Below are 16010 nucleotides of genomic sequence, written 5' to 3'. Positions count from 1 at the left end.
CAGATTCACATTAACCATAAAGTCTAACATTAAAACGACCAAGCTAGTTTAACGCTTGATTCACTTCTAAAAGAGGTTTCAGAAAGAATGGCAGCCCAGGGTGCCAGCGTGCACCGGTTCTAGCTTTTTTTTGGGTGGAAGTGAATCAAGCACTTGTTAGCTGTGTTGTGCGTCCTGAACTTTTTTGAATTTTGGAACTTATAAGCCTAGTTTTGTAAGGAGTTCTCAGACCTCCCTCAAATTAAATACTGAGTAAATCTAGTGATGAATTAGACACTGTGATCTAGTTAAACAGACTATAGTGTAAAATGTCGGATGGTGTGTAAAATGGCGGAAAATGTTTAAAATGGCTGATATCATATAGACAAACACTTGTGAACAGTGACAGCAATTATTGCTGATTATTGCTGATTATTTTATTTTAGAATAGTGACATAGACACTTTTAACTTTTTATTGTCGACTTCTTAGCAAAGTGACATATAGACACTTTTAAATCTTTTTATTTCGGTTTCTTAGAAGTGACATATAGACACTTAGGAATCTTTTATTGCTGACTTCTTGAGAAGTGATATATAGACACTTACAGTAACTTTAAAACCGATTTACTTATTTTGCCGAGATACTGCTGATCTCTGTCTAGGTTCGAAGTGTGGCGGAGATCCGAGTAGATTCTCCGTCCTTAGTTCCGAGTTTCCTAGACGACTAGTACCAGATTGCTGCCCTGACTTTTGTATCGGGGATTTGTGAGACACCCTCAGATTCAGGACAGGGTGTACCAAAACTTAATAGAGAATAATTAACCCTTGCAAATTTCTCCTATCTAAATTTGTCTTAATGGTACACCCTCAGAGTAAATAGTTGAACCGGACTTCATTAATATAACTTTTCCATGCATAGTATTCGGTGAACTTTTATCTCCGGATAACTTTTTACCGAGTGGTCTGTCTGGGTGTTTTTATCTCCGGATAGCTTTACTCAGCCAGATCAATTTTAAACTGAGCAAGTGACAAATAAATTGTACACTAAAAGAAGGCTTAAAAAATAGAAAAAAATAGAAAAAAAAACAAAGAAAAGAAAAATATCCTTTTAAAAAAAATATTAAAGTGAAAAGATATAGAAAATAATAAAGATAGAAAAAAAGAAAAAAAAAAGAATTAGTACAGAAAGCCCCCTCAGTATTTTAACCCTGTGTACTCATTCAATTGTAAACTCCGCGAGGAGTCCCCGCTGAAACACTTGCTAGTTTCGTAGGGGTTTTTATATTTGTTTAATTATTAATCTTGCTATCCAATTCTGATCACTGTGGTCAGTAAATATCCAAGATATGGCTCCGAAAAAATATCCCTGCCTGGTCTGCGATATCGAGATTAACGGGAAAACTGGCTCAGTTGAGTGCAGTTTCTGCGAGAAATGGGTACATCCTAAATGCGGAAATATATCTAAAGCCCATCTGGATATACTCCTATCCAACAGTACTACCTACTGGACCTGTGAACCCTGCCATGCAGTCGCAGGAAAAATTAAGAAGGAAATCAGACATCTTCAGAACTCTCAGGAACAAATGAGAAAAGAAATGGCTACAAGGATGGATTCTCTCCAGGAAGAACAGGATACACAGAAAACTCGGATGGACAGTTTCGAAAAACAGTTAGGTTTGCTCAAAAATGACAAAGATAATAATGCTGCGGTGTATAAGGAGCTGAGAGAACGCGAGAATAGAAGAGAAAATTTGGTAATTCACCAAATTCCGGAAGCTTCCGGTTCTATGAGAGGCGGAGACAGACGAGAACACGATGCAAGTCGAGCAATGGAACTTTTCCAGTTTATAGGCTGCCCCGTGAGAAGGGAGGAGATAAAGTTCATCTACAGACCCGGAGAAATCCCTGAATCAGGTCGTCCTCGTCCTGTTATTCTAAGCTTAATGGATGAATCGATCAAGAAACGGATATTATCAAATACAAGGAAACTTGCAAATTCAAAGTTTGAACGAGTAAGTATTATACCTGACCTCACCCCTCAACAGAGAAAGGAAGAAGAAGAACAACGTAAGGAAGTTGACAAACTAAACAGTGAACTGACTCATGATGAATCTTTAAACTGGGAATGGGTGCTGGTTGGCCCAAGGGGAAGGAGAAGGCTCATCAAAAGGAAAAGAATACATGGAGGAGAAGGAGAAAATCACTGGGGAGAGAGAGAAAATTGGAGAGGAAGAGGAGCAAATTGGAGGGGAGGGNCCAGGGGGGGGGCAAAATTTCCGCGCTTCGCGCGAAATCTTCCCCCCCCCCCTGGCTAAAATCCTGTGTACGAGCCTGAAGCAACGTCACTATAATCTGTACCAAGCTGACCGAACAGAAGCTCACTTTGACCAATGTAAAAAAACTGAAAAGGCCTGCAAAAAATCCGTTAGATCAGCAAAACGAAAATTTGAGCAGAACATTGCTAAGAACGGGAATAAACGACCTTTCAACTCCTATATAAAGAGTAAAACCGCATCTAAAGTCAATATTGGTCCTTTAAAAGTGGGAAATGAGTTGGTAAGCGACAACTTAGGTATGGCGTCTATCCTAAACAATACTTTTAGTACAGTTTTTACAGTAGAAGATCAGTCCAATGTCCCTCATTGTCCCCCATTGACCCAACAGTTTAGTGTAACTGAAGTGCATTTTGATCTAGAGTCTATTAAAAAGAAAATCATGAAACTTAAATGCAGCTCAAGCTCGGGTCCAGATAATATATCGTCCAGATTTCTTCAAAACCATGTCGATAGCCTAGTTAGCCCCCTGTCTATCATATTTTCTAAATCTTTGGAGTCTGGTATTGTCCCGCAAGACTGGCGGGATGCCAATGTAACGCCAATTTTCAATACCATGCAAAATCATGGAATCAATTATGAAAGATGAAATCATTGATTATCTTCTCCGACATCAACTAATCAATCCCTCCCAACATGGTTTCATGCCGAATAAATCCTGTGCCACTAATTTGCTGGAATTTTTGGAGAAAATAACTGATTTATTTGACAACAGTTATCCTGTAGATGTCGTCTTCCTGGATTTCAGTAAAGCTTTTGATAAGGTTCCACACAAACGTCTCCTCGCCAAAATGGAATCACTTGGAATCCGCGGCAATTTGCTCAGATGGACTGAATCTTGGCTCAAGGACAGAAAACAAAGAACAGTCCTAAATGGGACATGCTCTAATTGGAGTAAGGTTATCAGTGGTGTCCCACAAGGATCGGTCCTGGGTCCCTTACTGTTTGTGATTTTTATAAACGACATTGACAACTTTACTCGTAACATCTCAATCATGTTAAAATTCGCTGATGATACTATATTAAGAAATGTTGCATCTGGAGTAGGGGATTGTGAAAATTTGCAACAAACTATTAATGAACTACTAGTTTGGGCAGAGACTTGGTGCATGAAATTTAATACAGCAAAATGTAAAGTTCTCCATTTGGGACGAACCATCAGTCATCACATTTATAATATGAATGGAACTGATCTCATATCTATAAACAAAGAGAGATATTGGAGTCTTAATGAGTAATAGCCTCAAACCCTCTTTACAATGTACTCAGGCTGCTAACAGGGCATTTGCCATACTGAAACAAATAACAAGAACCTTCATGTACAGGGACAGGAAAGTGTTCCTTCTATTGTACAAACAGTTTGTTCGCTGCCATTTAGAATTTGCCATCCCGGCCTGGTCACCCTGGTTAATACAAGATATTGAAATCCTAGAACGAGTCCAGAAAAAAGTAGTTAATTTCATTGTTGGTCTTGGTAAAACTTATGAAGAAAAACTATCTGAGCTGAATTTGACCTCACTTGCTGATCGTCGAAAAAATTTTGACCTTGTACAAACTTTTAAGATTTTGAATGGTCATGATCGTGTAGATGCCTCAATTTTGTTTACAACAGTTGGAGACAGTGCTAATAGACTGACCAGAAACACTGCCTACAGTATGAACCTTGTTGCCACTAGATCAAGAACAGATATTAGAAAAAATTTCTTCTCTAATAGAGTAGTAAATCTCTGGAACAATCTACCTACAGATATAAAAGATTCCAGAAGAATAAAAATATTCAAGACAAGACTGGAAAACATTAATCTGTAACCCTATTTATGCCATCAGGATCAGTGTGGGCGAGACTACTTTTGGAGCTCTGATTCCGTGAGGAATAAACTGACATCTGCGCTATGGACCAAGAGGCCCTCTGCAGATTACTCTACAAGTGAACAAGTAAGTAAGTAAGTTTGGAAAAAAAATGTATTCTTGACTTTGTTTGTTGAATTACCTGGAAGACTCCTACCAGCTTCACCATTCTTAATTTTTAAACTCTGAAAACAAAAGATAAAACAATTAAATGCTTTTAATGGGCAATGATCTCTGTAAAATCAGTAAACAAGAAAAAATTTCTAAATTCGAAAATTAAAATTGCCAAGAAAATAACAAACTTATCGAACAAAAACTATCCACAATTTTTTTTTATACATTTTCGACATTTTTATATAAACAAAATAGGTTAATAAATAAACTAGTTAGCAATGTATAATGATGTAGAAAAGTATAGCAAAAAAAATAGCAATTGTAAAAAAATCTTTGTTCAGGCTTAAACAGTGTACAGATACAAACATCGTCCGGACATTAACAGTGTACGGACGCGGTTAATGTCCGGACGTAACGAAGATCTAGGCCCTGTTGTATTTGCCCCAGATGTGTAGCATGAACACACATGCAATGAACAGAAGAGACATCACTAGAACTGGAACTGGTCCAACCTGAACAAAAAAAAAATAATTTATTCTCAACTTTATGTCGGAACTTTCAGATAGTCGATCTTATGTTGACCTACAAACTAAATTTATTCCTTTTAAATACCTCTTAAAGTGCAGAGGCCAAAAAAAGTTACTTTCGTCTAATGAGAGATTATAAATATCTATCGTATAATTTTTGTTGGATTAAGAACTGAATCGCTTACTATTATAAGTTTCAGTATTATATTTGGAGTTCAGGCGTTGTAAATTAGCGATAAAAAGTGGTTGAAAGCGACGAATTAGTTATGAATTATAGTTATGAAATATTTTTTAAAATTAAAAAGCAGTTCTGTACGTTTCAGTAAAATATGAACATGGTCCTAGTTTGGTTCGACCACCCTCATCTTGATACAGTCATTTAATTTTATTCATCAAAGCAGAAAAAAATCTCAGTTCTGAATTTAATCATCCCATTACGACTGTTTTTAAACAAATCCCGAATCTATTTTTTCTTACTAGAATTACGTCATTCTTAATATAATTCGCCAAAAACTTTGTCATCAACAGGAGTTCATCCTTACTCGTTAATAGAGTATTGAATACTAGGCTTTTGGTCGCTTTGCGCCCATCTACTTTTTCAATCTTTAACTGTGGCTCTATCTGTGAGCATCTTCTCTTCGTACATAAATTAACAACAAACCATCAGTTCAGCCGTTTTAACATATATTTTATACAAAAGGACAGTCAAACAAAGTATATAAAGATATACTCCCGTAACTTACAGTACTTACTTTGACTCCTGGAGAATCGTCAGTATAGAACCTCCACATTCCTCCGCTGGAGGTTCCTCCGGCCCTCCCTCCGGTACTTCCGGCCGGAGCCTTGGAACCGGAAGTAGCTTTCCTCTGCCGTACTACACCTCCTCCTCCTGCACCACGCTCACGGGGAGAACCTAGATATCTAAGATACAATAGTTGCAATCGGTGATTGAGAAACCGGATCCACAATAATAAAGTATAGTGAATCCTTTCCGGATCCAGGTTTTTACAGACCGGATCCGGATTAAATTTAAATGGGGCACTGTTGGCAAGGATAGTATAAATAACTAGCTTGAGAACCCAACTTTGTCAAAGGAATTCAACGTTACTCCAGCCGTTTACCCGCGCTTAGTCATAAATAAAAATGTTATCTACTTTTCTCTTTAAAGTGGACCCACCCAACTCAGAATCTCAAATCCAAGCAAAGAACATTCCCGTAGTTGTACCAAGTTCTCCATTTAAATTTGAGGCAAATCGGTCGACGATTTCATAAATTATGATCAGACAACCAAACAAACAAACAGAGATCACAACTTTACAATTAGAAATTTTAGCAAAATCATTTATTGCTTGATTTTTTAACGGGCTGCTAGACGAACTGTGGCAACACTGACGAAATATAATTATTCTCTCTTTTTCTCTCTTTTATACAACCATGGATAAACGATTATAAACCTTCAATTTTTCAATCAATGAAGTATCGTAGATCAGGGGTCCATATAATTCCTTTTTCAATCCCATTTGCGATTGACAAATTTCAAAGAAAAGGGGGCAAATTTTTATTAAATGATAATTTAAAAAAAAATTGGGGGCATTTTTAATTAATTGGGGGCATTTTTTTAAATTGGGGGCAAATGTGTTAATGGAATTTGAAAATGTTTTTTAATAAGAGGCATTTTTTAATAATTGGGGGCAAATGTGTTAGTGGAATTTGAAAATTTATTTTAATTGGGGGTTAGGGTTAGGTTAAGACTATTTCTGGGCCGATCGCCGCGACTAGGACGGGCTAGGGGGCCGATCGCTGCGGTAGGGGACATGACTGGCTAGGTGGGCCGAGCACTACGGCTAGGACTGGCTATGGGCCGAGTGCCGCGACAAGCTAGGGGGCACAAGTGCTGAGGCCATCCCAAAAAAAAAAGCTTTAGAATCATAGTACAAGAGTAAGATGACAAAATAGTTTGAATTTATCTCAAGAAACAAAATAAATACTTTGCAAAATGAATTATTAAAAATAAATTCATTATATTCATTAACTTTTAATAGAAATTATTTCATGCCGATTGATTTAATAGGTTGAAACATTGATAATAGCTTAATTAATAAAAAATCCTGCGCTCGTCACTCTCTTTACACATTTGCCCCTAAACTAGCGCAATAGGTTTAAAATTGCCGCGTAAGGAATTTAAAATCAGAAGGATGACGATATTTGAAGGTTCATCAACCGAACTACAAAATTTTTATACAAACATATATATATACAGGGTGTCCCACGAAACATGACATTTAATAAATCGTTATTTTTTGTCAAAAAATCGTTTGCTTCAATATCTTTTACTTTGAAATCAAGTTTAATATAAAATGACTCCCATATAATATCTTCATTGATGTTTGGTATCAAACAACTTAACAAATTCTCGAAAAAGACATTCTAAACTATTCACCAACTGTCATGTTTACTTGAAAAAAAATCTCAGATGAACCAATTAGGCCAATTTTCCTAATTTCACACAACCTAAGTTCATATGAGTGTTTTCAAATAAAAAATATGCTTTATGTCAAATAGTTTAGTTGATAAGTAGTTCTGTTAGGAAAAAGCAAATTTATAAAAATTGACCGGGGCATTTTAAAATAATTGCGCTATTAAGCAAAATGTAAATAAATTGTGATAATGTCAAAGTTTTTATCATTAGTAGAAAGGACTATACTGCAAGGAAAGTTAATTGCGGTTGCGTATACTCTGTGTATACTCGGTCGTTAGAATAAATATTTCGTTTTTTACTTTAAATTTAGATCTATAAGTTTCAGACTTTTTAGGACTACAATGCGTTGGAAAGACTTCTTTTTAATCTCTTCATTCTACAGTGTTCTGCAAGTCTCTCAGGCAAGTAAAATCATTTTTGTTCATTAAGTTAAATGTTAATTACACAAGCTGTTGTCTTGAAGCTAATAATTACATGGACTGCTTAAACTGCTTAAAGTCTAGTTTAATCAAATTCTGGTATATTCCTAGAGAACGANGGGAGGCGAGGGGGAGGGGGTCCAAAAATCGTTCACTAGGACAGACCCCAAATTCTGTACTAGCTTGGGAAACCAGAGCTCAAAACTTAAGCCAGGGTACCGTTATGAAAACCAGTTTTAAAACCCAGGTTTTACGAATGGGGTTAAGCAGTTTAGTGGATATTAATATTTTTGTTTTGAAATATTTTTTGTTTAGTTTCTTCAGATTCTTCTTTTTTTCGAATCTCTTAAATCAATATCTACTAAATGTTAAACCCCAAAAAGGAAACTCCAGAGCTTTGTTCAACGATGAACGATTTTACCGGGAAACTGAAATTTCGCTTTTTAAGTCTACTTACTTTACTTAGAATCTAAAAACTAAGCTAAGAATATCCCCGTGGGCCTTTCGAGTTCCCCGATCTAAATTTGAGTCAAATCGATCCAGGGGTGACCGGACAAACAAACAGACAGACAGACAAACAGAGATTACAAGTTTATATATATAGATAGTGCAAAGCAACAATCTAAAGTATAAGTCGCTAAACAGTTTAAAAATATGCTGATTTAATTGTTTTAAGATTTAATTAAAAATGCCTATGAAGTTAGGGGAGGGGGAAATATACGACAACTCCTATACTTTGGTTTAACATGCGGGTGTTTAGGGTGTAGTTGGTGAGTATGGTCTGCTAGTGGTTGAACCCAACCAGGAGAATATTCCTTCTCAATCCTTCTGTCTTCTCTACTATCCTGATCTAGTTCAGATACCAGAGAATATATCTTTAGCGGAGAAGTTTCAGCTATCAAGTATCTTGGTAAGATTACTTCTGTTCTTTATTGGGATTGATTTTTAACCCCCCCCCCTCAACCCCTGCTTTTGAGATAATTTCTCCTCTCTTTGGTGTAATGATTTCCCCCCCCCCTCATTCCCATTTCTCAGCCTTTATAAAGACTTGCCTTCCTTGCTTTTTGAACCTCTCATAACTTGGGGGAATAAGTTTAAAGATTGAACACAGTCTTAGAAATAAGAAATAATGATTTCTGTACAAAATGTGGGTTGGGAGGCTTAATTGTTAACTTTTTACTGATATCCCTAAGTTATATATATAAACAGTTTCGGCTAGTTCCGTCTCCCTGCCTTAAAATGTAATTTCAACTAATGTTAATTATAAATATCCATTTTTACATGTATAGTTTGTGGCTAAATATATAAATATATAATTTGATATATAAAAGAGCCTATAAAGAAGTCAACGGTATTCGTCAGAAATCGCGAAAAAAAATTCTAATTTAGGAACTGTGCTGAGTTTCCTTTAAAATTTAAAAATTATAATTATCTTGACAATATATCAGGATTTAAACGGAACAAATGTATGCGACAATGGAGATGATCTGCAGGGCCTCGGCCTGGAAGGATCTTTCCCGATATTTTCGTCCAACCTGACGATTGGCAATTGTACATTGGCCGAGAAAGTTAAACGGATTCAAGAATATAAGGTAGAAGCAAAGAAAAGTTTAGCATTTATTTTCTAAATACAGCTAGTTTAATTTAGTGTAGGGAATAATTGATTGATGGTTTAAAAGTTTTAATTTTATTTATTTTTTGATTGAAGAGATGGTTTTTGATTGATTAATTTAAATATTAATTGGATGCCCGATTGTTTAATTAATTTAAAGGTTCTGGGAATGTTCTCTGAAGGCAACTATGGTCGAAAGTTTAACGCTTCCCTCTATAATATATCAGTTCCCTTCGGATCCTTAGTCGAGAAAACTGCCAGGGAGAAGATATTAACAATGCAGAAGAATTATCCAGATGCTCAGTTTTATATGTTCAGGTACACATAGTTCAGTTTTTACACCCCCTTTTTTATCAGGGTGGGTCGATTTTGGAACCTAGCTGATGGCCCTAGATTATACCTGCACCAAAATATTCTAAGAACTTCGCAAAAAAAAATTTAAAGATTATTTGGAAATCGGAAAAATTAAGTACTTCGAAAAAAATAAAAGATTTTTGGGAAATCGGAAAAATTAAGAATTTCACAAAAAAAAATTAAAAGATTTTTGGGAAATAATAGATTAAAAAATCGCTAGTTGGACCTAACAAAATATATGTTCAGTACATTTATTGTTGAAATGGTAATTTATCATGGTATTTTTCTCCTTTTCCCCAATAGTTTTGATTTAATAATGATGCAAATTTTGATCTATCTATTCTACCCTAGTTATATTATTGATGTTTAGTAATGATGTAAACTTTGATCTATCTACTGGTTATATTCTTGATATTTAGTAATTATGTAAACTTTGATCTATCTACTCTGGTTATATTCTTGATGTTTAGTAATGATGTAAACTTTGATCCATCTACCCTGGTTATATTCTTGATGTTTAGTAATGATGTAAACTTTGATCTATCTACCCTGGTTATATTCCTGATGGCTGTGAGCACTGTAACCATTGGCTCCCTTTGGTCTGGATATGCCAAACAGAATCTTAGAATTAGGTATTTTTAATTATTATACGATTCCCAACAGTACCCTTAAGACCGTCGTCTGTTCAATAATGTGGAAGATATTGTCGTTTTCTTTGCATTTAAAAATATCGTTTCCTGATATTTCTTAACTTGTTCAGACAAAGCTTTTTTGTGAACAAGGCATTGTCATCTTTGCATGGAGGGTTACTATAAATTACGCTTTCAGTACAGCCCCAGTCAAAATATCGGTGGAGTATTATTTTAAGCTTTAACTCTTCAAGGGGGAAAATTTTGGATCAAAAATGTTAAATCCTTTTTTGCACCAATGCAATTAAAGAAAATTTTGCAAATTAAAATCAACATCTGATATAATTACAGGAAAGAGACCGGGTTAGAGGGTGTTAACTCCAGGATGCGGGATGAGGAGGGAATAAAGTCCCAGGATGGAGGTGGAGGGGAGGAGGAGGAGATCTCAGTTCGTGTCTCCCCACTTCTCATCATGTTCTTTGTGTTCTGCATGTGCTCCATGCTGGTTCTTCTCTACTTCTTCTTCAACCAACTTGGTGAGAAGTAATTGTTGTTTTTGATGTTGTCATTTTTGTCAGTGTCAGTGTCAGTGTCAGTGTCAGTGTCAGTGTCAGTGTCAGCGTCAGCGTCAGCGTCAGCAGCGTCTATGTATTTGTCACTGTCATAGAATTTGTCACCGTTTTTGTCATTGAAAGCGTCACTGTAATTGTTACCATCATGTAATTATCACTGTTATTGTTTTTGTCACTGTTACTGTAATTGTCATTATCATTATTATTATTATTATTATTATTATTATTAACATCATCATTATCATTGCTATTATTTCTATAATTATTTTTATTCTTTTCTTTATAAACCTTAATAATGTTTATTGTTTAGTTTATGTGATAATGGCAATGTTCTGTATTGCCAGTAGTCTGGCAATGTATAGTTGCTTTGAACCTCTTGTTATGGCAACTTATGCTCTTCCCCTTCCAGTTCTCAGGAATATTCTCGTCAATATTTTAAATATCAGAAAGTAATTTGACATAAAAACAATAAAATATATGTTTATATATATATAAAGAAATATGATGTTCACAATTTTTGGTAATTTCCCAGTATATTTTCATTTTTATATTCTTTGTATCTAATTTGAAATAATTTGAAATGAAATCTGAAAAAGAGGCCCCCTTATGAACCCCCCGACCGCCGCCAGTCGCAGGAAGCACCGTCCCACCCCTGCTCTAACTGGCCCTTTATACCCAGAATAGTCCGTGTCCAATGTCCATTCATACATGGGGGGGGGGGGGCACTGTAAGGATTGAGACCAATTAACAAGTTTATCTTTTTCTTGATCTCAAAAATGACTTTTTTTCTATGAAAATAAATGAGTAATGTGAGTGTAGGTTACCCCGTATAAACCTCTACATCTGCAGATTAGATTTAGAGGTCAGTAGTTTTTAAAGATTTTTTAGAAAAGTCTTATTTTTCTATTATTTTCTGTCAGCAGACACAAACAGTCCCACCAAACATCACATTTAAGTGACATCTTAAAGAGATTGTTAGCAAAAAAATAAAAGAGGGTACAAGCTGATTCCGAATTAAACTTGGATTTGATCGCTACTAATTTTACTTAGTGTCTATAAGGAGGAGATCTATCAACAGATTTTGTTTTTATTAATACTGTTCAGATTAGACAACTGCTGTTGGCGTTAACATCTCTATCAACAGCTGTCATATATATTTTAGTGTTAAGCTATAAGACAACTGCTGCTTTTGTTGCTGATATCTCTATCAACAGCTGTTGTTTTTATTAATACTGTTAAGATTAGACAGCTGTTGTTATTTTTGATATCTCTGTCAACAGCTATTGTTTATATTAATACTGTTTATACTAGACAGTTGTTGTTGTTGTTAATATTTCTATCAACAGTATTTTTTATATTAATACTGTTTAGATTAGACAGCTGTTGTTGTTACTTATTATCTCTATCAACAGCTGTTGTTTACATTAATACTGTTTAGATTAGACAATTCTTATTGTTAATATCTTTGTCAACGGCTGTTGTTTATATTAATATCGTTTAGATTAGACAACTGCTGTTGTTATTGTTGATGTCTCTGTTAACAGCTGTTATTTATAGTAATACTGTTTAGATTATTCAGCTGTTGTTGTTGTTAATATCTCTGTCAACAGCTATTGTTTATATTGATAACGTTTAGATTATACAACTGTTGTTGTTGTTGTTGATGTCTATGTCAACAGCTGTTGTTTATATTAATAATGTTTAGATAAGACAGCTGTTGATGTTGTTAATATGTCAACAGCTGTTATTTTTATTAATATCTCTGACAACAGCTATTGTTTATATTAATGATGTTTAGATAAGACAGCTGTTGTTGTTGTTAATATCTCTGTCAACAGCTATTGTTTATATTAATACCGGTTAGATTATACAACTGCTGTTGTTGTTGTTGATGACTATGTCAACAGCTATTGTTTATATTAATGATGTTTAGATAAGACAGCTGTTGTTGTTGTTAATATCTCTGTCAACAGCTATTGTTTATATTAATACCGGTTAGATTATACAACTGCTGTTGTTGTTGTTGATGACTATGTCAACAGCTGTTTTTTATATTATTACTGTTTAGATTAGAAAACTGCGGTTGTTAATATCCCTGTGAATAGCTGTTGTTTATATTAATAATGTTTAGATAAGACAACTGTTGTTAATATCCCTGTCAACAGCTATTGTTTATATTAATAATGTTTAGATAATACAGCTGTTGTTGTTGTTAATATCCCTGTCAACAGCTATTATTAATAATGTTTAGATAAGACAGCTGTTGTTATTGTTAATATCTCTGTCAACAGCTATTTTTAATATTAATAATGTTTAGATAAGACAGCTGTTGTTGTTGTTAATATCTCTGTCAACAGCTATTGTTTATATTAATACTGTTTAGATAAGACAGCTGTTGTTGTTGTTAATATCTCTGACAACAGCTATTGTCTGGTTTATATTCCGAAAAACTGACTGGAGTTGGATTCTACAGGTTAAAATTTTGTTTGTTTTTATAAATCAAAGAGACTGTAGATATAATTCAAACTTTTTATAGAGGATGCACGTGTAATCCTTTTATTTTAAATTGATTATTTTTAAGTGTTTTTTTTTTACTGCGGTGATTGCGGATTTTTGTTACAGATATTGGTTTAAAAGGGAAAGACATGCCAATCTATTGAACTTACAAACAGTTGACAAAGGAACTATTATTTACAATTCTACTGTCTGTAATATCAAACATTTACTACGTCAGGTTACATAGATATTCAAATAAAAAAATTGGAGTTTGAGGTTCCTTTCTTTATCAGTGTTTTTTTTTTGAAGATTGATTAAAATAATAAGATATATTTTCTAGGATTTCCTTGGTATAATGTTCTCTATCAACATGCTCAAGGTAGGAACTAGAAATAACCAGAGTATCACTATCCATCATGAGATAGTTCAGATATTATTTTAAGAATGAAGTATTTAAAAGATTTTATCTGAAGGTTTTTAAAATAGAAGTTTACAGAGCTTTTGGGATGGAATTGGAGGGGGAGGGGTTAAATTCAAACTTGTGAGCTTTTAATTGTTTTGATACTTTTTCTGAAAACATTTGTCTAATTTTTCTTACAGCCCTTCATTTGCCATCCAAAAGTCGAGATGTTACGATACGAAAAATCTGAGAGCTATAGATAACCGTACACTTTACACTGTACAGGTACTGCGTCTGCCTAGCTTGAAGATCTGTACATGCCTGCTCTCCGCTCTGTTCTTCTACGACATCTTCTTCGTTTTCATCACGCCTCTCTTCATGAAGGACGGAAAGAGTGTCATGGTCGAGGTAGACAACAAGTACCTCACTGGGCTGAAAGGGGAAGTCGATTGGTCATTCTTTATCAAGTCAGCCACCCCATGGAAATAGGAAATCAATGTCATGGATTTGCTTCAGAATTTGCACACAGCTAGCATATTATAAGAATTTCAAGAAAACATCAAATCCTTAGACTCCTGTGACCTTTGGTTACTGAGTTATAGCCTACTGCAGTTGCGGCCTCGAGACAATTTTCTTTGACTTCTATGATTTCCAAAAACTGTTTGAATTCGTAAAGAATGACCCCGATGTATTTTAAAGTGAACTCTATTTTAAGAGTTACATACTTGATTCACAACGTTACCCTTTAAACTTTTATCTAAAGAAGAATGAGGAAGACTTTGTTCATTTTTATTCTGTTAATTTACGTGTTTGTGCTGATTAATTCCGCAAATCAATTCGAAAGGAAATTCACAAAAAAAATATCAATTTTCATTTAGATAACAAGGTTATCAGATTTGCTTTGACTAGGGTTTAAAGTGTACTGTTGAGATTTTTAGATAAAAACAAGAAAACCTTTTAAATTTTTATTTTATGATTTGATTACTTAAGGTTGCAACAGGGCATTCTTCTGACGAACAGCTTCCCATGGTTCTACGAGTTCCACATCTTAATCATGATCCCTGCTATACCTATACTTACAGGTAACAGTCAGGGGCAAGGTAAAGCTTACAATGCTGGTTGAAAAATAAAATTAGCTTAACCAGAAGCCACTATGCCACTATTTATGATTATTTTTAAAGAAAAAATCTCACAAGCAGGGGTGTATCCAATATCATTTGTATATTTTGCCAAAAAATATAAATTCTCCCCCATTTTTTGAATATTTTTTTAGGGTTTTTTTCGCTGAATTATGAAAATAATTGCTTTGATGTCGAATTATTAATTTTTTCCCCAAAAACTATCAAAAATCATATTAGCCCCTCCCCCTCCCTCCCAGTGGTGAGGTAGTTCGGAAAATATACACCCCTGTCTTTAAGTCGAGTCTTACTTTGAAGTTGAAGCTGAGTCTTACAGATTTAAGACTCGAGACAACGCTTTTAAATCGTATCCTCAGAATTATTTGTTTAGTTTGCTTGGATTCGGAGATATTCTTGTTCCTGGACTTCTTCTAGCATTCTGCCACGGGTAATAATTACATCAATAATGATAAATAAAGGGGGGGGGGGTCCACAGTCCACACAACTCAGGAATAGATAGACAAGGGTTTTACCGTGTACTCTTTACAATAAACATAGACGGTGACTCATATCACTAAAATAAGTTGAATTTCAAGCCACATTTTTGCTTTAAATCAACATAAGGAATTACTTAAATTTCGTCTTACTATTCTATAATTGTATGAGGTCTACCGTTGGAAAAAAACAAGTTACGTCTTTCCTAGAAGTTTTAGCAGATCCTAATCCTTATCCTTAATTTTACCTTTATTGATCTTGATCTGTTTCCCGACCAAACTAAGATCTTGACCCTGATCTTGATTTGTATCCGGATCATTATCTTGATCTTTAATCCTGATAACGATCTTGATTAATTATGAGGTTTATCTTATCTAAATCCTAAACTTGATCTTTATCCAAATCCTGATCTTCATCCTCAACTTGTTTTTGTTCTTCGTCATTATCCTGATCATGATCTTGATATATATTTTCTAGGTTTGATCTGATGATTGGTACTCCGTGTAAGATCTACTGGGTATTGAGCTGCATCTGCTACACACTGGGTCTAGTTGCTACATTCATCTCTCTATTCCTCATTCTGTTCCTTTCCCCATCCAGAAACACCTACCCCTAAGTTGATTCATTACTTCTA

At 34.7% G+C, this 16010-nt stretch overlaps 1 protein-coding gene across 1 annotated transcript; it reads left to right on the top strand.

Annotated features, from left to right (window-relative positions):
• Nucleotides 1–35: 35 nt before the first annotated feature.
• LOC111697446 (signal peptide peptidase-like 2B) lies at nt 36–15992 on the top strand. The gene is made up of 13 exons (XM_023467470.1): nt 36–75; nt 9266–9292; nt 9473–9630; nt 10188–10298; nt 10647–10831; nt 11178–11283; nt 11687–11729; nt 13251–13340; nt 13704–13742; nt 14049–14171; nt 14754–14845; nt 15273–15329; nt 15854–15992. The coding sequence occupies exons 3-13, from the start codon at nt 9482–9484 to the stop codon at nt 15990–15992; spliced, it is 1134 nt and encodes a 377-aa protein (XP_023323238.1). The 5' UTR covers nt 36–75; nt 9266–9292; nt 9473–9481.
• The last annotated feature ends 18 nt before the right edge of the window (nt 15993–16010 follow it).

This window comes from Eurytemora carolleeae, unplaced genomic scaffold (genome assembly GCF_000591075.1).
Source record: "Eurytemora carolleeae unplaced genomic scaffold, Eaff_2.0 scaffold45, whole genome shotgun sequence".
NCBI classification, from domain to species: domain Eukaryota; kingdom Metazoa; phylum Arthropoda; class Copepoda; order Calanoida; family Temoridae; genus Eurytemora; species Eurytemora carolleeae.
The sequence above is the reverse complement of the archived record's forward strand: the minus strand, read 5'-3'. Positions and strand labels throughout refer to the sequence as shown.

Excerpts from the sequence above, each read along its gene's own strand:
- LOC111697446 (XM_023467470.1), top strand. The coding sequence starts at position 9,482 with ATGTTCTCTGAAGGCAACTATGGTCGAAAGTTTAACGCTTCCCTCTAT. Across the intron at positions 9,631-10,187 it reads GCTCAGTTTTATATGTTCAG|TAATGATGTAAACTTTGATC; the intron begins GTACACATAGTT and ends CTTGATGTTTAG. Across the intron at positions 14,172-14,753 it reads GAAAGAGTGTCATGGTCGAG|GTTGCAACAGGGCATTCTTC; the intron begins GTAGACAACAAG and ends TGATTACTTAAG.